Source organism: Notechis scutatus, chromosome 5 (genome assembly GCF_049901735.1).
Source record: "Notechis scutatus isolate UNSWTSFEM ecotype Mainland chromosome 5, rNotScu1.2, whole genome shotgun sequence".
Classification (NCBI taxonomy): Eukaryota; Metazoa; Chordata; class Lepidosauria; order Squamata; family Elapidae; genus Notechis; species Notechis scutatus.
In genome coordinates, this window is record NC_142013.1 from 35,939,215 (window position 1) to 35,964,282 (window position 25,068).

Here is a 25,068-nt window from a genome sequence, read left to right on the forward strand (position 1 = left end):
AAGCAGATTTGACATTTATTAAAACTGAGATGATTGCATGGACACAAGTATTGTAAATAACATTTTAAGTTGCCTTTAAGATTCAATTCTATACTGTAAAAACACTGAAAGTATATTTATTCTATTATGCATCTCTTCTGTCTTCCTCACGTTCCCTGCTTAAATTGTTGGCTATTTCCAGTCTCACTTACTGTTTTGTTTCATATGAGATTTATTTGCTTTGGGTTTTTTGGGGTTTTTTTGGGGTTTGTGTGTGTGTGTGTGTGTGATGACTTGGATTTTAAACATTGTACATGAACTGTAGCATATTTTAGTTTAGAAAGCAAACTGTAATATTTTAATACTTAGTTTTTAAAGATACTGCATTTCAAAGTATTGTTTATTATGAGCTTATTGTTTTTGGGTTTTTACAGGTGTCAGAATTTATCTGTTTTCATCTAATTTGGCTGTAATAATCCTCTTTTGGTGAGCAGCAACATGATGTCAAATAGAAATAATCTTGCTTACCACAGTCTTAGAACAGGTATGTAATTCATTACTTATAGTAATGTTTCTTTAGCATTTAATGACCTAGAACTATTGACTAATTATGATGCAGTCTAAGTTAGACTAGACTGGGTGCATGCTGTCTCATTAATGATCAGAATAACTTATTCACCTGTAAAATGTGTATAATTGCAATAGCTACAGGAGTCATTGTTTGAATATATTCTACACAAAATAAACTTTGGTTTCCTATTTTCCTCAGTAATGTTGAATCTTTAGTTTTCTGCCTGTGTAAGAAACTAACAAGACAGCAAATACATTGTTTCAGTATAACAGTAATTAGCAAGTACTTGTTTACTAACATATGAAATAGCTACTGTGCAGTGAAAGTTAATCAATTTCCACTCTAGTTGACCTACAGATCTTCTTTCCAAAATAAGCTGTTATGTTTGTATTAACCTGGAAGTGCCAATTAAGGCATAACAGAAATCATATTTATGACAATATCATAAGTAAGACATCCTTTTTAAAAATATTGTGGCTGAGTAAAATTAGCACTATTCATATTTTGCTTCTACGCTTGCTATGTTATTTTTTAAAATGAAAAATAATAATTATAGAGAGCTGGTTGTTAGGTTCCATGTTTCCCTTGTATTTTGGTTATGATGATGTACTATGGATATTTTTTTGCTTATTATGGATGGCTGTATTTATTGGACTGCTGTAAATTACTGTTAGTCTTTATTGATTCATCGGTATATAAATGATATAAATAAATAATTTCCCCTATTTTATCTCCATTGAAATCAATGGATTAAAGTATTGCATATAAATATAAAATGCTGAAAATAGCTCTTGGAATTAATTACATTTGAAACACATGCAAATATTTTCAATCTCTGGAATTTCCCAGATGATTTAAAGAGCTGCTGCTAATCAAGATAGACAATAGCGAGAAAGATTATTGCTTCCCACTCTAAACCTCTTTTAAGATTCCATATATTTAACAAGAACCAGATTTGCAGATGCTTAAAATCTGCTTTCAACAGCTTAATTTAGCAGTTTAGAATATTGTGTGTTAGCACTTTAATCAAAATATTCTTACATGTGCTGGGTGGAGTAATACAAAGTTCTTGCTAATGCACAATATTTTCCATGCTTTGTTCCCTCCCTCTTGTATATATTCTTTTTTATAAATTACCACTGATAATTTGAAATATATTTCAAGGAAATAATGCTGTGGTTTTCGTTAAAGACCTGCAAAATGGAGAAATCCTCTCTAGTATCTTCTCCAAAGATAAAAATGATCAAAAGTAAAGACAGAGGATTTGAAGATGAATATATTTCACCTTGAAATTACAACCTGACTCTGCTAGCTTGATTAAATTATTTCTATATTGGTAGTAGGAAATTATTGATATCTAATAATTTGATTGCAGTAGGAAGTTTTGATATTGTGAATTGACCATTCAATAAACCTTAAGACTATATAGTATCCAATATATGTACATAAGAATTAATTTGTTGGACCCATTGGAATATACTTCTAAAAAGTATAAGATTGCAAAATTAACATATTTACACCTTTATTTTTATGAATGCTGTCATAGGTTTCATCCAGGTCCTGAGAAATTCTCAGTTGAGTTTTACTAACTTTAATTGGTAATGGGGATTAAAAGAAATGAGCCTAGGACAGTGTTGGTGAAAAGGGAGTGCACGCACGGGGGAGCGCTAGAAACCAGAAGAGCAGCTCTCCGGCACGCATTTGTGCACCAGGAAACTGAGCTTCTGGTTTCCGGCATGCACATGTGCACCGGCCACTTGGTCTTCCTGTTTCTGGTGCACATACACATGCAAAGACCACATGTGCGCCGGAACCTGGAAGAGCAACAGGGATGGCTGGCATGCCACTTCTGGCATGCATGCCATGGTTCGCCATCACGGGCCTAGGATGGTATGTTGTCTAGGGTTTTGGCATCAGAGAACTATTGCATTTTATTATTTTTCTTAAATCAGCATAAATTATTCTAGATCATGTATTAGAAATAATGTTTATCGATCTGGTAACTATGATGAAAATGATCCAGTTGAATAATGCCCCCTTGTAGATTGAAAAAAATCCTTTTCATGTTATGCATTGTTTTAAAATAGGTTTCTATTTGCTAGCAAAATTTCCCAATGAATCCAGAGAGCTTTGGAACAGGGAGAGAGATTGGAAAGCAATACTCAAATTTATTCAGTAATCCTCTCCTAATTGCATAAATGAGATGGTACACTGAGATATCACACATACCCCTACCTTCAGTTACATACTTCTATACATTGGAGTGTAAAGTTATTTGTCAGAGTTCCCATCTACAATTTTGAACTCATATTTTTCAGGGTTTTGTACAACAAGAATGTGGGTTGTTGAAAAGGTGCAAATATATATAAAGTAGGACAAAGTTTTCCCCTAAAAGGGAAGTGTTTGTGACTATGTGACTCTGAATATTATATTATCACTAATTTGATGTCCACCCATTGCTTGTTGGGGGGCAAAATGAGAGAGACCATTATAAGAATAAATTTAAGTGGCAAGAGTTCACTTAACTTAATGCATAAATAAATTATTCTTGAAACTGAGACAGCTATATCAGACTGTTTCTGCCTTTTATCCAATACAATCTATTACCTACTTGTAAGTAAGGATCTTGACCTTTCCCCCATCCATTCATTTTTTTTTCTCTCTTTGCAGGCAGCTAAGATAAATAGCTTATACTGGAAATTTGTTTCTGGTGTACCACTAACATCATTGATTTGGTGGCGTCTTATCTCGCACAGGTCTATCTTGATTCTTTTTGTATAACAGGGCTGTTTAAAACAGGAATACTTTTTTAATCCTCTGATTTGAAAATAGTTTCTAAAATTACTCATCTTTACATTCACTGTAATCAATGTTGCTACAAATTTTTTGTTGAGTTCAAGTTGCATGAAGTATGAATTGTAAAAGTACTGCAAGCTAGGAAAAGAGTGAATAATTCACTTGTTAAAACTCTTTCCTCTTCTTCTCTCTCTTTTTTCTTTTTACAGATTCCAACAAAATGTTGGAAGAATATGGCCATATGCAAAACCAGGCGGAATTACAAAATACCAGTTTGGGAAAAGAGGTAGTTATGAATTCTCTTGAAACTGATCTCCAGCATATAATGGACAAACTCAACCAGAAAAAATACTCATCAAGTCTGAAATTAAAAACAAATGAAGACTACTCTGGTTCTTATTTAACACTCTCCCAGCCTCTGGCACCTAAATTGAGCCCTGCATCCAGTGTTAAAAGTATGCCATCTGTTTCCAAAATTCAGGGAATCAAATCTTTGGCTTGTGAGAACTCTTATCTTTCAGACAAAAATGCTTCTCGAAAGCATATGGGTCCCATTTCAGGCACATTCTCATCGTTAAGTGGGTGCAGCCTTGGAAAGAAAGACTTTGATGTTTATGCTACCAGGGAAAATGAAAAGCAGTTTGGACATCTGAGTAAATTTCCCTATTCAAAGTACAGTCAGAAGAATAAATCTCATGATAGTGTCTATTTCCCAGGAGCACTGGATGGGTGGAAAAACTCTGGATCTCTTCTTACAATGTGGAATGGGAATTCAGGAAATGATATCATTATTTCACCATTCGGCAGCTCTGGAGCTGCCAGTATGCCCTCTAGTCCAAAACAAAGCAGGAAAATGAATATACATGACATTATATCTGTTCAGGCTAGGTCAGCTAAACAAAAGGATTCAGTAATGGAAGCTCAGGGGCTTAGAACCAGAAAATATCCGGGTGGTTCATTGAGCCACATGGGAGTTTATAGTCGGTCATTGCCCAGGCTTTACAAATCAACAGAAAACCAACTCACACCACTGAGTTTACCACCCAGAAACTCTTTTGGGAATTCCAAAAGAAAGAAGACTTTTGAAAAAGACCTTCTACCTCAAAATATACTGGATGCCGACAATTACCTTCATTTTTCTTCTTGCACTTCAGGGGTATTGCCATACCCAAACTTTCCACCTGAAGTGAATTCCTATGTAAATTCAACTCTCAGTGTTCCTGCAAGCCCCCGGATAGCTAGGAAAATGCTTGTGGCATCTACTTCCTCATATGCATCTGATGACTTTGATAGGGTTGGATTGTCAGAAACAAGCCCTAATAATTCATTTATTCCCTTTGATGCTGAGAGAGGGTTTCCTGCAAGAAGAAGAATTTCCAATAGCTCCATGGAGTTTGATGAAACAGATTTGGAAAGCCACAGGCAGACGCCTTCCATTCGAGAGAGAAAGAGCAGCATTAGTTCTGTTTCTGGAAGAGAAGACCTAATGGACTACCACAGGAGGCAAAGAGAAGAAAGGCTGAAAGAACAGGAAATGGAGAGACTGGTAATTTTTTTCCCAGTTAATTTTTAACAGTGTTTGCTATTATCATATCAAATATTACCCTTAAAGTTACTTATTATATGTGCAGCTGTTGTAGTAGTTTACAATTCAGGTGTTTGATTTTTCATGGGCGTCAGTGTTTGCCATCACACAAAAACTGGTCAAATCACATCCTGTTTTAAAATCTAAGCAGTGCAATGAAGCCATCTATACAGGGTAGGAAACTGAAAGAAATTTATGGTGCTTCGACTTGTGTGTTCTGACAAAATGATCAGGTATCCACAAATTATATCCTTCAGGTGTCCAGTACTTCAGAAAAGTACTGATGACACTGTTGTTTGCAGTGGTAAGATATGTACAACATGTTTCCCACCTAAGTTCTATAAATTATAGTCATAGGTATTATTTCAACAGAGAATATTTCTGTTTTGGCTTAAATGGTATTTATTTTCAAAAGCAGTATATATAGATAAAATTTAGGCCAGCTCTATACAGTTTGTAATTGCATGTGCATTTTTTTCTATGCCATTATGATTGTCATCGGTTTGCTTTTAAATTATCTAACATTAATATACACAATGTTCTTAACTATAAGAATTTTCTTTCTTTTTTGTTTAAGATGAAGTGATATTCATTATTTTAAAAAACTCTGGAAAACCTATTAATTTGAACACATTGAATAGTTTCCATATCTTAGAGAAAAACTTTAAGTCATCTGTGATATTTTTTCAAATCTGAAACATTTTACAGTAGGGAAGCATAATTTCAAGAATACATCAGAAATGAATGTACATCTTAAAAATGAAATTTTGATAATGGAAATTCGCTATTCATTTCATTGTATGGGTGTAATACATGAATACTTCACCTTGACTTATTTCCACTTAATTGAGAGAGACTTGCAGACAAGGACTTCTTTGCCTGGAATCGTTCCCATTGTCTTTTGTTTGTGGAAAAAATGGCAATCAGCTAAGCAAAAGTTGAGTGCATGTGCCAAATATAGTAGCAGTTTATTTGCTCTGAAGAAATTGTCTTTTCAACCTCATCTAATTAAACAGATAAAGTGCACATTGCATTGAAAAATAACTAATTAGTGTCAGAAGAAAGGAAAGAGAAAATTGGAGAAAGAAAACCACACTTTTAAACATAGGCAGAATCTAGTTTAGTCTTCTGCTGCAATTAGGTTGGAACTATAAATTCCAAAACTTCTAGGTCTGATAGAGCGGATACAGTAAGGATCTGTCTACAGTTTAAAAAGTGAACTGAGATCATCCAGAAAAAAGACACAAGTACAGTATGGGAAAATTCTGAATTCCTAGGTTCCAGTTCACCCCTGCTTAATGTGTGTACAGTTTACAGTTTTCCTTTTTAAAAATAACTTTGTCTTTTATATATGCTTGAATTAGAAAAACCTCTAATATGAAACTACTCGGGACACATTAGGGATGGATAGGGGTGAAAACCATAGATGGGTATAAAACTGATATAAATTGTCTCATAAATTGTCCCTAGTATTAGGCTGCCAAATATCACTCTGTATAGCTTTTGATGGAAAGAGGGAGAATATTCTGTATCTACTGTTTCCATCTACCATAGTAATTGTCTGGCTGTTTGTATCCAAGAACTTTATCCTACCTAACTTGTAAAAATTTAGTCATTAAAGAGTACTGAAAATGGTTTTAATTTCACAATTCTCATTTAAGTCAATAGAGGCTGATCTATGTACCCTGGGAAACAATATAAACCCAAAATATTTTATTTCCTAAGAATCAACAGTATACCTTCTTTTTTTATTAATAAAGTTTTATTTGGGTTTTCACACATACAAGTAAAACATCTTTTTTGAAAATAGCATGGTCCCGGGTTGAACTTCTTTATACAGACACAAAACTCAATTTCATGCTCCTTTTTGTATTTTATTCCATATCTTATATTATTTTACATTTTCTATATAGTTTTTCCCCTCTTTTAATTTTCTCAATTTTATTTTGATTATCTCATCTCAATTCAAATCATTATATTTATGCTTTTGTCAGTTCTGTTTCAATTTCATATTATCTTTTCTCATTAAACAAATTTTCTCCTGTAGTTACTAATTGGAGTATGACACCTTTATATCTTTTAATTACATCCATTCAACTCTTATTTAAACTTCAATATATACCTTACGTTTATGACCTTCAATATAATACATAATACATAACTTCCAATCAAATTCTGCTTGGTACATTCTTATAATACACACTATATTCTTTAAAAAAATTGTAAATATATGTAATTATAAACCCTCATTCCAGTTCAGTTCTATCATTAATAATCATTAAAATCTTAACATCTTTAACACTTCTTTTCAATTAAATATCATACTTCCTTAAAAACACATATAATCTCCATAATTAATTTTCCCTTATTTCTCTTCACATATGTTTTATAAATCATTAAATATACCTTTTGTTACATTTATTTATTGACAAGCATTCCACTAAATTACGATAGCTATTTTATCAGACATTTTAATCATACATTGTTTCATATTTTCTAAAATTATTTCTGCTTCTAATATAACCATACTATCTTATGTACCTTTGCAGAATCCCTTTTTCCATTAAGTTTTCACCCATTATCTCCAAATAGGCCCTGTTTCTCTATATTTTGCTTCTGTCCTTTATAACTTCTTTTCCTTTCTTTCTTCCCTCTCATCTTCTCCCTCCCCTTTTTACTCCCTTGTCTCTCTAGTTCTAATTCTCTCTTCTGCATTTCCCTCTTCTGTTGCTTTCTGATTTTATACTTATTTTTCACTCTATTTTGGGGGGGGGGGGAGTTTTTCCCAATCTTAAACTTTCCATTCTCTTTCCCCCCTTTCCTTTTTTCCCCCCATCTAAGATTACTTTTTCATTAAAGATGGCTTCTTCTTTGTCGCAATCTTCTTGTTCTGCAGGCATTTCTTGTTGTTTCTCATAATTCCAAATCTCCATTTCTAAAAACTGAAATACGAAGCCAAAAGAACCTCTCCCTTCTTGCGCATCTTGTACTTTTTAAGTTCCATTTTCAGTTCTTCTAAAAGTGGAGCCATTTTAAACAACCGCCCGATTGATTTTAGTCATTCAAAACAATAACCAAGAATCCAGAAATCATCAAGTAATCCAGATAGTCCCGAGTTATATCTTCTTATTTCTTTTTCGACTTTCTCTTCCTGGGGTTTTTGTTGCGATATTTCAGTTAGAATGTATCTTTTGGAAGTCTTGTTGAGATTTTGTTGTAAGTTCTTTTTTAATTCCAGGCAGTCTCCTCCCTTCCAGATCCTACCCTTTTATTCTTTTTCCCTCTTTTCCTGTTTTCAAAAGCTTTTAATTTTCGAGACTATTATCCCTTTGACTTTTTATTTTCAGCATTAAATGCCTATTGATGTCAAAGTGGATTTTTTTCCAATTTCTTGCTTAAGTCTCTTAGCAGTCAGTATAGGGAAAGGAGAAAACCAAATCTTTTCCCTTTTCTCTCTCCTTCGCAGCTTAAAAATCTTCTTAGGGAACAATGTTATTGTTTTTTAATAGTTTCAATTCCAGGGTACCTTATTTGTTGCTTTTGCTGTTTGACCCGGTCAACCAAAACTTTCTCTTCTTATCTTCCTCCTGCACATTCTTTTCCGGTCGAGTTCTTCTGTGTGGTGGCCATTTCTGACCACTGCTGCAACCGCCTTCGGGAAAGGGAGTAATGGCCAGCTGGGGAGGAGAGATGCGGCTCTCCTCAACCCTGCTGGCAGTCTCCCCCCTCTTTACCACCTCTATGGGGTGGCTTAACCCCGAAACCAGCAGGCTCGGGGCGCTCCAGCGGCAAGCACGGATCGAAGCCTCGCAGAGATGAGGTTTTGGTCTGTCGCTGAAGAAGCTCAAACCGGAAGCCCCAATATACTTTCTTTAGTCAATATATATATTACCCAAAACTGATTATGTTACTTTTATTTCCCCTCAAAGGAGGGGCATAGAAGAGGCAGAATGATTTATTTCACACTGTATTATAACAAATTTTAAAATATTTAATAACAAATTAATGCTCTTTCATTACATTTTTATCATATGCTTGATGGGGCTACTTTAAACAGTGATGGATAGTCTTTTTGGGATAAAGACCATATGTTTTGGTCATATAGTATACTGGGGATTGAGTGGGTACAGTATAGAACAGAATTTTAAAATTAAAATTAAATTTACAAATTTAATTCCCTCCAAAAATATGTCTTTTGAACATCTTATGAAATTGCATAAGAGTTTGATATTTTTGCATGATTTCTTAAGCAAGATTGATGAAATATATGGAAACTATATGAGATTCTATTTTATTATCATAAAATATTTTTATTTTAATTTATTATTCAGATTTCAGGGCTTGACGGCCATTGATGAAAATGGAAAAATGCATGCCTTTTGAATTGCATACAATCATTTGCAACAATTAATCTGATACTCACAGGATTGTTGTTAGGGAAAAATAGGAGGTTACGGTGTGTTAGATATATTCATTGCCTTATTTATAAAATAATGAAGGTGGGATATAAATAAATAAATAAATGCTTGAAAAATAGGAAAAGCAGAAGCAAAATATATCTTTTGAGAAAGATGTCCTAAAACCCTAAAAGTAATCTGAAATATTCCTATATTGTTAAAGGCTCTTGATGTTAGTGTAAAAATTAAGAAGAAAAATATGCAATGAATTATTCTGATGACTTCTTCCATTATACCTTTATAAAGGCTGAAAGAAATCATTTTCTGTTTAGAGACAGGACAAAAAAAAATTCCAATTTATTTGACAGCTGTTTCCTTTGTACAAATAGTTTTGTTTTTCTGAACAGGATATGAGTTCATTTGCTTTGAAACATGTTAAAAAGTTAAAGTGAGTGCATGTTTATATATAAAGGAATTTCCTCCCACTTGATTGGTTTTCTCTTTTAGCATCCTGTGCATTCAAACATTGTGGAGGCATTCACAAGTAGAATAATGCATCTAATTGATAAATGTTTTGAAGGTCAACTCACTTGTACTAGTTCAGTTGTCCTTTCAAGAAGCTTCTTGAGGTTGTGATTTAGTTAGAACAGTTGGTTGCAGTGCTACAACCAACTTTTTGATTCAGCTGTGCTTGGAGAAGAGTAATCAGAACAAAGGAAAACCCAAATTCTATTGAATTGAAGTCAATTTGACATTTTATTCCTTTGAAAAAAAAAATATACATTCTATATTCCAAATTCTGATTTTAAAATTCTAAATTTAAAATTAACAGTGGTGAATATCCAGATAGGCAAGCAGTTGAGTGGAAAAAATATTTTTAGAGGAGAAAAAATAAGCATCTTCAAAAAACATAGAGATATGAAAAATAGTAAGATTTGTCTGGGAATAAACCTCATTAAACTCACTGTGATCTGACTTTATAAGAGGCATCTGCAGCAAATGAAAGATGGATGGAAAGAGAGAGATGGACAGACAGACAGATACACAAACACCCACACTTATTCACTGACTGGGTCTATTTGTGCTGTAAAAATGCAGACCACTGGAAAGAATAAGAATTTAAGAGTTTTCTGCATGTGACATTTAATGTTTCCCTGACTCAACTTTCAATACCCTGGAGCTAGGCAAGCAGTATTACATACATATTTTAAATGTTTGAAATATGTGAAAATTCTGAATCAAATTTTGTCAGGCTGAGAAAGAAAGAAAGAAAGGAAGGAAGGAAGGAAAGAAAGAGAGAGAGAGAGAGAGAGAGAGAGAGAGAGAGAAAGAAAGAAAGAAAGAAAGAAAGAAAGAAAGAAAGAAAGAAAGAAAGAAAGAAAGAAAGAAAGAAAGAATATTAATATGAAAGCAAACACTTGAGTGCTAAGTTATTTTTCTGGTTCTGTTTTCTCTGAACTAAACTACAAAGGCCATTTCTAGTAAAGCAGGTAAATAACTAGTTATATGTCAAAGGTGAATCAGTATCTATACTTAAAAACCTTGAATAAACATATTTCTCAGTAAATAACATTTTTTCAATTTGTTACAGAATAACTATTTATTAGTAAATGCATTTCAGTTCTGGTTTTCATATCCAGTGCTGGAGGGTTGAAATTAAACAAGTGCTTCTGCAGAAAAGCAGTAACTTTTGGTTACTGGAGAAAAAGAGAACAAGAGAGTTTGATAACTTTGCCTCTAGTGCCTAAGCTGAGAATTTCATATTCAGTTTTTTAAAGAAATTCACACTTTTACCTCTAGATGGTAGACTTAAATTAAAAATATTTGATTTTCATTCATATAGTCACATAGATATTTGGTTTCATTTATTTCATACACAGCAATGAATAAACTATAGATGAGTCAATATACTTACATTCTAGTCCAGTAATCCTTTAATATTCTGGTGGCCATGTGTATGTGTATGTGTGTATAAGCGTGTAGAATGTATGTATTAATTCCATATTCCTTAAGATGCTTTTTTAAAGGGAAAAATATATTTCTTTTCATTAGTAAAGTTATGTATTTATTACATAACTTATAGAAATATGTTCTTCTGTATCTCAGTAAGAATAGTGACTATTAAACAATTTTTAACAAAATGTTATTGCACAATGACTTTAACTGTATATGTATATCGAGCTTATGGATGTATCATTATTACCTAGTTTTCTTAACTGCCTAGAATCTTAAAATCAAAGAAACCAGTGATATTTGTTAATATATAATAAGAAGTTGCAGTCAGTTATCAGGATAGGTATATGTAGGACAGTTGGGATTTTTAAATAGGTACCATGTGATAGCAGCCATGTAATTTTATTGTGTATTACATTATTGTAATAATCCAGACAGCTGTGTCCACTTTTGACAACACACTTTCAGAATGTCAGAGGACAGCATCCAGGATGGTAAGTGGCATGGAATAATAATAATAAAGTAATGATTGCAGGTTTGGAGTTTATTTTGGCTGGCAAATAAGACTCTGAGGAAACAATAGCTATCTTCACATTGATGATTTAACAGTGAAAAATTATCTTGAGGTTGTTTAAATAGGATGACCATTTAGCAGAAGGTTGAAAGAATGGATTTCACTGAAAGATAATTGAATTAGATGATCCAAGGTCCCAAGGTAATTTTAATTGTTAAATAGCTTTTACTGATATGATTTTTCCCAATGGTCCTTTCCAATATTTTATGATTCTATTAATAAAAAAGAAAAAGGGGCTTAAAATTCTGTTGGAGTACATCTCTCATATTTGACTCTATTATTTGAAAGTTATTTTCCTATCACTTTTATTGAAAACAAGAAACTGAGTGGTGACCAACCACTCAGGTCAGCTATCTGTATTTTAAAATACAATACTTTACATAAAGATAAACTGTTGGTTATGTATTTACACACACACACATACACACACATATATTTGAATTGGCTTGAAAAACACAGTTTACTGTACATTTGTAGAATGAAAGTGCAGTGAAATAAGGAATAGCTGGAGTCCTGTGGTGAAAATAGATGCCACAAAATAGCAGCCCAAAGAATTTCCTGAACATAAGTTCTCTGATATCACGTTGTGCACTTTGAAATAGAAATGATGTAATGTAACATGTTACCCAATTACCAGTGTAGTAGTGATCAAAGCCAAGGGAGGTATATTTCTTGCTTAAAGGTAGAAGCATTTTTGTAAAAATGGGGTAAGCAGCAAGAATTTGTCATTTCTTACTATGTTCAGTTCTGTGTGTGTGTGTGAGAGAGAGAGAGAGAGTGTGTGTGTATGTTCATTCTCTGTGTCTCTCTGCAAGAGACAGAGAGAAGAAACTTCCTTTTACCAATTTGTGTTTTTAACTGCTGGTAATGGTAGATTTTTTTTCCTCTCAAAGAATAGAAATATGTATAATGCCAAGATAGCATTCTGTCCAAAAGTAAGAGTTTGGTACATATCGTTGTCAAACTACACCTCGGCTGCATTCATTTGGAACTGGGCAGGGGAAAATATTTGTGTGTGGGCTACTATTTGATACATCCTGCATTCTAAAGGGTGAGTGGGGAAAAAGAGACCAAATTGAACATATCCTGTCACTATACGTGCGGGTTGGCTCAGAGAGGAAGCACTGTTTATTTCAATTCTTAATTACTGCAGTGAAGGTAGCATTAAAGTCAGCAAGTAATGGCTGAATGTTGGTGTTCCTGGCCAGCAGTCAGACGGAGCTTTCAGAAATGGGTTGGGTACTCCAAGGACTCAGGTTTAAGAGGAAGAGAACAAACACTGTTTAAGCAAAAGAAGAGAGAGCTGAAGGCTTACGGTGAAAATGCTTTGAGGGAAGAAAAGAGTTTTAAGGTGCAAGGATTTCATTGTCATTTTGTCTTCCTAATTTAATGTTTTGTTTGAAAAGAGGAAGGAAGGGAATTTAAATTAAGGGATAATTTAAAAGTATACACTTAATTTTTAATGCCACATTTGAGCTTTTCTACATAGGTTAGGCAGATTTAAAAATTAACTGTGAATTGGATAGTTAAGAGACTAGTTTTTCTTGCAATAAAGAAGTTTCTGCATTAATTTCATGGATATGCAAACATGATTATTGAACTTGACACTCTCCAATTCCTGCTAAAACAAAGGGTTAACCAGGCTTCAGTACTTATTTGTGCATTTATTTAGGATTATACCCTTTGAATTCAACAGGCTTTTCTAAGTAATTAAACAAAGGCTTTGATTACATCTAATGTCTATATCTTTGCTTTCTCTTACCTTTGCACTTAAGAAAAGCAGAATTTGAATTTATTGTTTTGGGTTTTCTTGAGAAATGAACACCACTATAAAATACTATGAAGAATATGTATCTTCAAATGAGGTTTCTCAGTATTTGTGTTCATTGTTACTGCTTTTTAATGCAGAGTAATCTTCTAAGGTACCTTAGCTTATAGATTGAAACATACATTGTCTTAAAATTGTGACATATTTCACTTAAAGATAGAAAACTCTTGAGTTAGCAATAGATTTTGTAATATTGTTATGTTGTAAAATAGACTAGACTTTCTCAATAGGTATGAATCAGCAATTCAGTAAGATGTTAGTAAAGTGAAATTATCATACAGTTTGCTGTTTATGTTTGTTTATGCTAATATTTTTACCATCGTCTTAATTGCTTTTAGACCAATTATGGAAACTCAAGAAATTCCAAGGGGTAGAGTATAAGGATATTGCTTTTTTTAAAATTATCTATACTTTTTCTTTAAAAAAATATGTCTTACATGCAGAAGACTTATGAAAGACATAATCTTTTTTTTTTAAACAAATTTTATTAATTTTAAAGGCAAACAAAGCATCATTAGACATTAAAGACATTAAACCTCTTTCCATTATAAATTTTTACAAAGCAGATAAAACATTGTTTTATACAATATAATTCTAATATATCCCATTTCCACTTAAATATTTTTTAGCAAATTTCTCATTATTTCTCTTTGCTCTTATTCAATTACATTTCTTCTATATTTATCCATTTTATACTCATCATATTCATATTTCCCTCTGCCTTGTTTACAATTATTCTTCTCGCTTTCTCCCAAGGTTTTATTAAATCTCAATCAAACATACACACACAAAACGCAAAAACATAAAACTTCTTTTTAAAAAGTAGCTTGGCCCCGGGTTACCTCTCTTTGTATGGACTTCAATTAAATCCATGTTCAACTTATATGCCATTACCTATCTTATTTACCCTTCTATATCTTCATTATAACTTCTCCCCGCTTTCCACTCTTCTTAATTCTATTTTATTTATTTCATCTTAATTTAAATCATTATATTTGTATCTTTTGTCCATTATTTTCCAATTATCCATTTATCTCATTCATATTAGAAAAAAAAGATTTCTCCTGAAATCACTAATCGAAGTATGATGCCTTTCCATCGCTCCCCTAAATTAACATTTAAGGTAACACCTAGTTCCCTATCTAATTCTGCTTAGTACATTCTACTTACTAAAATAGTAAATCCATAAAGTAATTAAATATATAATTAAACATTAAATCTCATAACATTCCAATTATCTATTTCAAAAACAAATACCATAATAATAAGTTCATACAAACATCCACACAATAGTCAATTAAACTCTATACTTAAACTAAATATTTTAAACATTCCTTTTAATATTTTATTAAATCTTAAAATCTATCATTATTAAACCTTTAATGTTTTAATCTTTACTTAAGTCTTATAAAATTCTAATTTTCTATTTCTAATACAAATACTACAGTACTATGTTATGTACCTTGCAGAAACATTTTAAAACAAAGTTATGCATTACCCATTATCCCTAAAAAAAGATTTCTTTTTCACATCTTGTTTCATACCTTTGTGGCTTTTCCCCCCCTTCTTCCTTCCTATCTTATCCCATCTGGTCTTTTTACCCCCCTTAGCTTCCCCTCTCTGTTGTATTTCTCTTTTCTTTTGCTTTCTAACATTGTATTGATTTTGCATCTTATTTTTCTCTTTCTTGGATGTTTTTTTAAGTCTTATGTCCTTTTTCCTTCCTCTCTTTCTCCTTCCTTTCTTAATCAACTTTGTAGACTCGTTAAAGATGGCTTCTTCTTCTTCTTCTTCTTCTTCTTCTTCTTCTTCTTCTTCTTCTCCTCCACCACCTCCTCCTCCTCCTCCTCCTCCTCCTCCTCCTCCTCCTCCTCCTCCTCCTCCTCCTCCTCCTCCTCTAATTGTTGTGTTTGTTGATAAGTGGCAAGCGCCATTTCTAAAAAGCGAAAAATTTCTCTCACACCGTCTTTACCTTCTTTTTTTATTTTACCATATTCCTCTCTCAGTTCCTCAACAGATAAAGCCATTATAAACCTTTTCTTCTTCTTTTTTCTCTTCTTCTTCTTCTTAAAACAACCAAGATAATTCAAAGCTTGAAACAATTCCCCAAAATCCCAAAGTCATCAAACAATCCAAACAGAGCACAAAGTTCTTCACACTTTTTCTTCCTGGGGTAATATCAATTGGCAAGGGAAAAAAAAACCCAATCTGTATTTTAAAGTCTTATTGCAATTAACTTCCAATCTCAAAATCTTCCAGGCATCTCTTCCAACAAAATCTTAATAAAATTTTTCCTTTTGTCCTCTCCCTTCCCACTTATAACAGAAAGCTTTAAATTTTTACCTTCTGTAAAATAGCAGGATTTTCAATATCCATTTGTTAAATCCATGTGGAAGGAGAGTAAACTTTCTCTTTAAGCACTTTCACTCGCCGCTTGTAAATCTCTTCTGGAAACAAAGTATCTTTCAAAAAATCAGGATTTTCAGGATATTACTTGTATCTTATAGTCCCAGTTCAGCCAAAAAACTTTCGCTTCAGAACTTTCTCCTTCCTCCAGCACAATCTTGTCCAGCTGTCAGCTTCTTTGTGGTGGCCATTGCTGACCGCCGCTCCACCGCCTTGAGAAAAGAGGGTTAAGCCGGGTGGGGAAGGGGTCTGCGAAAACCCCAACCCCCTGTCCGGATCCCTTCTATCTTCGGCTGCCTCTACGGGGCAACCTTAGCCTCCAAACCCGTCCGGATCGGAGGCACCAAGACGGCTAGCGCAACAGGGATCGCGCAGGATCATGAATCCCTGCCGCTGCCGAAGCCGACAAACCGGAAGTCCGCATGAAAGACATAATCTTTGAAGGCTTCTTTATTTGTAGGTAGCCACCAATAGAAATATAGAACAAAGCTTATTGCAGGCTTGAAATACAAAAGTGTAACTATCCAAGCTTGCATTAGATAATACTCATTAGAGTATTATCTAATGATACATTCCCGTATTAAAGCAGTGAAGCTGAAGCTATAGAAATTTATTTATTTTAAACAAATTTATAGGCCACGCAATTCACACACGTTGACTCTGGGTTATTTACAACATTAAAATATCAAAGTGTAAAATTTCCTTTCCATACTCACTCCAGCCACTTGATTGACTCTGTATCAGTGAAGGGTCCCCAGATCTGCTGACAAAACCACATATTCAAGGTCTTCCCGAAAAGTAACAAGGTTTTACTTTGTTAAGTAACTTCGTTATGTAATTCAGTCATTGGGAGAATGATATTCCAAAGGGAAGCAAGCACCATAGAGAAGGACTTTTCCTTGGTCCTACAAGTTTTGCCGCTATAATGGATGGGCCTCTAACATACCGTTTTCTTCCTGCTCTGGTGGGCTGGGGAGATGTGGTCCTTCAAAAGATCTCATTGGAAAAAGAAATATGGGGAAAGCAAGGGAAGACAACAGCAGACACAGAAGTTCAAAGCAAAATCAATAGTCAGCATAGTAAAACTAGTTATTTCCTTGAATAGTCTTGACTTTTAGTTAATGCTCAGGGTTTATTGTGGACTTGGAAGAGATAGTCTTTGTTATTTCCTTGGATGCCATGAGATAGGCTTTTTTTCTTTCTTTTGTATTTCTTTTTTATGTTGAGAAATGTCTTCAGTTTTACACACTACAAGAAAATGAAAGCCATCATTTCACTGTAAATTTTGTACAAAATTGTATCTGTCTGTCTGTCTATCAATTATTTGCTGCCCATCTCATAGTTCAAGGTGACTCTTGAATGCCTTCAACCGCAAATTATATTCAGTTTCTGATTTTATGAGTTTTATGAGAAATTGCCTTTCTTAAGGCCTTGTGATTGAATGGTAAAGTGCTAGCCAATTTTCACTGATGGTGCCATTCTGATTATTCATTGGATTTTGATTCTGAATTTCTAAATACTGAAGTTCTCCTTTAATCTATATATTTAATATAAATGTTCATAGTTTAGAATAAAGTTTGATTGACATGCCTGAAAAAAAATTATGATGCCCACAAAATATGTGAAACTGTGATATATATTCTATTTTTAATTATTTGTTTCGATATTAGGAGCGCCAGAGACTAGAAACCATTCTTAATCTATGTGCAGAATATTCCAAGACTGACAATGAACCTGCCACAGTCACTACCGTAGCTGATGTTCAGAAAATTAATAAAGAACTTGAAAAACTCCAGTTGTCTGATGAAGATTCGGTCTTTGAAGATTCTCAGATAATAGCAGACTCAAGATTCAGAGATCATTTGCAGCTTCCAGCTGAAGATTCTGATTTCTCTGAATTCAATGATCTTGGACAAAATGCTATGGGTTTCTTTTCTTCAAGAGGAACAAATAAACATTTAAATGGCAACAGGACCAGTTCACCTTTATCTTCTGCTTTCCTTAAGGATGTCACTGAATCTCCCTATCTAAGCATTATGTCAAAGGTAAATATAATACTTTTCTGGTGGAAGGTTCATAAATATATTTTAACTGTTGGTATATTTTGCAAATTCCAGACATACTTACTTTTTTCTTTTTAGGACTGTTCCAAAGACTCTTTTTGTGGAGGCTGGGTGGGAGAGGGAAAGACAATTCTTTTCTGGAGGCAGAAACAGATTGCAGTGTAGTTTGTGATTGATTATCATTACCAATACACAAAAGAAAGCTGTAATTTTCAGGTGTGGTGTCTTTTCAGCAAAAACTGCTTTCCAAAAAATGTATCTTCCTTTGATATGACAGGAAGGAATCATAGGCATAATCACACAGATTGCAGTTATATCAGTAGTCAAAAGTAAAGAGGGCAGCATTTTAATTTCATATGTAGACATCTAGTTCAAACAGACTATCTTTAAAACTTATAGATAAAATGACCAAGAGATGTTATCAGTAAGGGAAAAAACATATCTCAAAGGGAGAATATATCTTTTCTTCCTTTCTTTTTTTCCTGTTCGAATCTGTGTTGAGTCTTGATGACTGTCTGGATAAGGGTTTTTTTGGCAAGATTTTTGGAAGTAGTTTGCTGTTTGTTGCCTTATTCCTAGGCTGAGAGAATGTGACTGTGTAATCAAGGTTGCACAATTGCCTAAGGTGGAGCTAGAACTCATTGCCTCCTACTTTCAAGCCTGATTCCTTTAACCAAAACATTGTAGGAAACATGCTAAATAGGATTTATAGAATTACACTTTCAAGAACTTTCGTACCAAACTTTGAAATAATTTAACAATAATTATGCTTTCTGCGTGCTTTTTGTGTTTGTGCTTATTTTGTTTATAGAAAAAAATATATGAAAATGAATGATTATTCTAGAATGTACTATAACAGATTACTTAATTATTAAGTTATTATTATTAATTTTTAGTTGTTTTTAAGAAAAGAAAGAAAAATGATAAGACATGTTCTTCCTTTAAAAGCTCTTCTTTTAAAAAAGGCAATTGTTGATTTGTTACAGTCACCAGAATGCATAAGCAATGAACAAATAACATCAGAACTTAATCAAATGGAAGAACAGCGCATTATAATACTAAATAACCTGGAAGAACTTGAACAAAAGATCAAAGACTTAAATGATCAGATGGATGAATCCTCCAGAGAGGTATAAGATCTCTTTTTTATTTCTGAATGATGGATTTTCATTTTTAAATATGCTATAAATTCTTGTTCTGGAATTCATACTTAGTTTCAAGACATTTATACAGATAATTAAAATGGTATTTCTCATAAAAAAAAAACATTTCATGACCACAAATAAAGTGAAGGAAGAAAGAAATAATTATACCTTTTAACTTCACTTACAATATTAGCTAACTCTTTTAGCACTTTCCTACATGGAATTAGTCCTAGACATTAATATAATTCAGATGCAAAACTAAGATAGAATAGGATAATTAGATTTAGTAATTATAATCTAGACTGTAAATTGGATACTGGTAAATTAGGACTTAATTTAAGAATCCCAGAGTTCTTTCCTGTAGAGATGAGCAGCATACAAATTAATTAATTGAATAAATAAATAATTTGTTGGGATTTATTCTGTACTACATCTTTAAAGAATTATATCTGTGATGATTAGTCTGGCAGAATATTACAATATGTTGTACTTACATTTTGTAAATATAAGAATATTGCAGATAGATAATCAATTTGAATTGATTACTGCTGGCAGTGATACCCAATATAACAATTGCTCTGGATACTATATGATGTTCAGTAAATTGTACTTCTGAAAGCCCAGAGCATTCAAAGACGTGAGCTGTGATGATGCAGTGGTCAGAATGCAGTATTGCAGGCTAATTCAGCTCACTATCAGGAGTTCAATCCTCATCAGTTCAAGGTTGACACAGACTTCCAGCCTTCTGAGGTTGGTAATATGAGGACCGAGATTGTGAGGGGCAATATGCTGACTCTATAAACTGCTTAGAGAGTGCTGTAAAGCATTATGCAGTGGCATATAAGTCTAAATGCTATTTGTAAAGAATCCTCTCAATACATTCCTACTAATTTCAGCCAAATTATATACATTTCCATTTTATTTTCTTGCAATCTTATTTTTCCTCCAATGTGCCAGTGCAATGATTTGTCACAAGGAAGTTCTTAAACTACAAGCCAAAAGAGCTAGACATTTTGTGAAAATAAGCTTGTTGTAGTTGATTTATGCATTCAATATTTTGCATCATTTTCTGTTTGTTTAGGTATGCTTATCTATTTAAACCATTGTTTCTTTCTAAGGACAGTGTTTGTATTCAAATGTATATCATATGTAAGTAAACTTTCAAGATATACTGTATGTTGGAATTACTTTATGAAGGAGATTGAGGTTGAGAAATTTTTTTATGTTCTTAGATGGATATGGAATGTGCCCTATTGGAAGCAGAGCAGAAATCTGAAACAGCTGAACTGCTCAAGGAGAAGGAAATAGTAGATCATTTGAACAGGAAGATAGCAGAGTTGGAGAGAAATGTCATTGGTGAAAAGGCCAAGGTAAATAAGTGGATGATATCACATTTTTCCCAAGGTGTTGGAATTTTAGAGAGAAGATACCATTGCTTAAAATTAAAGGAAGAATACATTGTTTAAAATTAAAGGCAGGAAAAAAGGTATTGCAACTTATTAAAAGACAATTGCTTATTTTCCAAGTTTGTGGAAAATAAAATAGAAGTATAAATTGATACTGATATCAGATAATTAAGAAAATAAATAGTATGTTGAATTATAAAAATTCAATACTTTTATAATTATATAAGAATGAAAGAAATTTTTTAATTTAATACATCTTAAAATATATACATTTCATATTTGTATCAATTCTCTCTGTCTCTCTCTCTCATAATGAACATATATGCATTAAATAGTTTATTTTGCATTCTCTAGCCAATTATTTAACAATCTTATACTTTAGGAGACTTTGTCATAACCATTTAGCATTTCAGACAGAAACATCTGATGGAGCTGATTAGATGGAATTCCTGCACTAAGCAATAGGATTGGACCCAATGTTTTTAAATAGCTACCTTGTACTACTTATTTCTATTTCTAAGTGATGCACATTAATTATACGTGTGATATATTCATATAGCCATTATTCTGGCAATAATGTAATACTAGTTACAGTATGTAAACAGGGAAAACTCCTACAATGTAAGTGATAAATGAGCATCAGCTGTTTAACTGTTTACAATTAAATATTTGTAAACTTGAAGAAGAGAAAAAATATGAAAACACTGGATGTATTTTATAGGGTCATTATATCATATATGGCTGTTAATTGTACTACCTACAGTACCTTGGGAGGAAAAAGAAATATAGGGTATTATTAAATTTTAATGGATTATTTTAGGGTTAAAGAGATATGCAGTTAGAATGTTATTGGCCCCTCTCCTAATTTTTACAAATAGGATTAAGTAATTATATATCAAATGTTGTACAATCTAACAGATAACAGATAATCAGAGTTGGAAGGGACTTTGTAGGTCATCTAGTCCAACCCCCTCCCAAGCGGGAGACCCTACACCATTTCTGACGAATGACAGTCCAATCTCTTCTTGAAAGTCTCAAGTGATGGCGCTCCCACAACTTCCGAGGGCAAGCTGTTCCATTGTTTGATTGTTTTCACTGTCAGAAAATTTCTCCTTATTTCCAGGTTCAGTTTCCATACATTATTCCTTGTCTGGCCTACAGATGCTTTAGAAAATAGCTTGACCCCCTCATCTCTGTGGCAGCCCCTCAAATATTGAAACACTGTTAATCTAATTGCTTTCATATACAATGAAGTTTACTCTGGTCCTAATTCAGGTCTGATACATACTAATCTACTAGTTCCTTATTTGATATACTGTAGCTTTTATTTCAGGATCTTCCCCATTCACTTCATAGAGAGAAACAATATAATTTCATAGCAATAGCATTGGTTTATAGATTTTGTAGATTGGATTACCAATAGAAAAGGAGATTGAATTATCTTGTACCTTCTAGAAACTCGTTAGAATGTCCATACTGTTCTGATTAGAGAGTCAAGGTTACATTTGTAATTGTTGCTTATGTTTATGTTTAAATCTGTTCTGAAGGCTTTCAGCATATTTTTAAAACAGGAAAAATAGCTCTGCTTCAGTTAGGCATGTTTGTTAATCTCCAGTTAGTGAGGCATGTGCCATTCTATACATCACATATAACTAACTGGTGGGAGGATGTAAAGGCAGAAGATATGCTAGTTTGAATCTCCTAACTCCTCCGTCCCCTGTTACTTAATACAGCTCATGAACTGTATTCATTCATTAGTGATAAATGAATCTTGTTGGCTTCCATTTCAGTTCCAGGGACAATTTAAAGTTTTAATGTGAATAATAAAATATAATTTTGTCATATCCTATTGCTTATTCTTCTCTTTAGAGGTTAGTTTTCAACATTATGCTCAGCAATTAAATTGTAAAAGTATTTTCCCCCATGGACTTTTGTAGAGAAAGATCTCTAAAATAATTTTGGTAATTTATTTTATATTTTTGTAATTTCTAAAAAGAATTATTAATTCCAAACAATAGTGCAGTCTTTCAGTATACATTTGTTTCTTTTAGATTGAAAATGTCTACTTCCTTGAAATAAACACAGCTGAATTCACTGGAACTGTTTGTTACCCTGTTTCTCCAACAATACGGCGTCCCCCAATAGGGAGTTCCAGCATGTTTTATAGGCATGAAATGAAATTAAGCCGCTCCCCCCAAATTAAGGCCTATATTAAAACATGCGAAATGGGGGGGGGGGAATGGCGGGGGGGCTTGCTGTTAGGAAGTACTTTTGTTGCACACCCGGATATGGTGCTGCCTGCGTTGACCCTGATACAAAGTGCCCCACCAACGCCAAGGTCAACATCCAAGTTGTTGCCGCCCGCCTGCCCGAAGATGCAAGGGGAGGGAATTAAGTCACCCCTGAAAAGACGGCCTAGCCATTTTTTCGGGACTCAAAAAAAATAAGACCCGGCCTTATTATATGAAAAACACGGTAGTAAAACTATATAATTTATACTGAATATTATCCTGAAACTGATATCACATTTCTACCTATTTCCATTTTATGGTTTTGCTTTTCATTTCTTTTTTATAGTAAAGTTATAATTAATGATTATAGGTACAACAATAAAAATAGAAACTAAAAAATAAAAATAAAAAGAGCAGACGGTGTAGAAAAGAAAGAATAAAATGGAGAAGAAAGAAAAGTACAAATAAAAAAAGAAAAATATACAAAGAAGTGACTTACAATCTGCATCACAAATATAAATATTAGTAATTTATCATGTCCTCTTAAAATACAACAAATTGTCTATTTTTCCCAGATCTTATTTCCATAAACAAATCCATAAAGCATTGTTATTTCAGTTTTGGTCAAAGTTAAAGTCCATTAAGGGTTACCAGAAATAATAAGACATCGATTGTAACCTTGATCAAATAAACCAACTTTATATCCCCTTCTTTTATAACAGTCTTCTAACTATTATAATTTTTAAGGTTGTCAGCTCTTTTTTTCACAGAGCCTCTTCAATCTCCCATTTTTTTCCTCCAGAAGCAACTCTTATTTTCTTAAAAGTTGTGATGTTTAATAGCAATTGGATGTTCATGAAGAGTGAAATATTAGATCGTATGAAAGATAAAACACTTTCGCTCATTAAAATGTAGCAGTTGTATTTGTACATTTGATAGCCTTGTGTTCAGGAAAAGGGTTAAGAACCTCTATGAAGTCTTGATTTGGACACCTGCTTGATAGGAAATCTCCTTCGTATTTGTATGATGGTTGTAAAGCATGTGTTTCTAGGGCTTGTGAAATTCTGAAAAAGCAATGCCATGAATGAAAACGTAACCAGATTTCCATCTAATTGATCAGCAGCTGCACTGGCTTCCTCTTTCACATGATTATCATTAATGGCAGTTTCAAAGTGACTGCATTTATGAGCAATTTTATCTGTAAAACATTAAAGTCTTTATAGTACACTGTCAAGGCAAGGAAACTTTTTACAACTCTTAAATCTAGGTTTATGAATTATTTTTAATTAGAAATAGTCAATAGTTTGATATTATGACTGTTTAGACAATAAACTTAAGTATGGCTTGTGAAGTTATAGGTATATTTCTCTTGTCCTCTCTACCTTTATTCTGTTGTGCAGTATCTTGGCACAACATTAATCCAGAGATAAAGTGTAATATCAAAAATCAGGAAATCAGTGTGAAGATATTTTGTTCTGTTTTGTGCTAATACTTTGAAACAATTTAGTTTACACAAGCTTGACTATTCATTGTAAAGCCACGATGTGACCAAGATTATGACCAATATATTTGCCCATTGCCTTGTTTTACAAAGCCTTGCAGCATTGTCCAAATGAGGTCTATTTGGGATATAATTCTGGCATTCTGGTATTTTATGGAAAGTATTGAATCATTTTCTAATTGGAATTTATAATTTCTGAGGGATTTGAAGTTCAGCTGGTTCAGTTTTTTTCAGTTATACTTCTGGCTTAACAAACATTTCTTAAATTAAGCAAGTTTGAAGACTTGCGAGAGGGAGGACTAGATTTTTCAGAACTATTTTGCAGCTCAGAATGTTAATACTTGGGAAACTGCAACATTAAATTTTACAGTTTGGAATTTGTTGCTTCTTGTGTAAAATATGTCTTTGTCCTCCCTAACAGATTAATTATTTTCACAGTAGAAAAAGCTTTGATATAAGCTGAGACAAATAAAACAGATGTTTCAAGTTGAATTTTCTCCAGAGAAAGAGATTCCTTGCTTTGTTTATGTGAAGCAGACAGGGTTTATAGGCTCCTGCCACAGCTGGGAATCCAAGCAGGATTTGAATTTTGTTGATGATATTTGATACAGTCACAGCTGTCCAAGAGAAAAG

At 33.2% G+C, this 25,068-nt stretch overlaps 1 protein-coding gene across 15 annotated transcripts in view; it reads left to right on the plus strand.

Annotated features, from left to right (window-relative positions):
• Positions 1 to 25,068, plus strand: part of PHLDB2 (pleckstrin homology like domain family B member 2) — a 57,318-nt gene that overhangs the window by 6,570 nt on the left and 25,680 nt on the right. For 9 of the 15 annotated variants that reach the window (XM_026663990.2, XM_087966553.1, XM_087966543.1 and 6 more), the window contains exons 2-6: positions 414 to 523; positions 3,556 to 4,892; positions 17,760 to 18,134; positions 19,139 to 19,282; positions 20,530 to 20,667. In XM_026663990.2, coding sequence (XP_026519775.2) covers positions 478 to 523; positions 3,556 to 4,892; positions 17,760 to 18,134; positions 19,139 to 19,282; positions 20,530 to 20,667 — 2,040 coding nt within the window. In that variant the 5' untranslated portion in view covers positions 414 to 477. The remainder of the gene's footprint in view (positions 1 to 413; positions 524 to 3,555; positions 4,893 to 17,759; positions 18,135 to 19,138; positions 19,283 to 20,529; positions 20,668 to 25,068) is intronic. The other 6 variants (XM_087966545.1, XM_087966550.1, XM_087966551.1 and 3 more) reach the window with 2 other exon arrangements.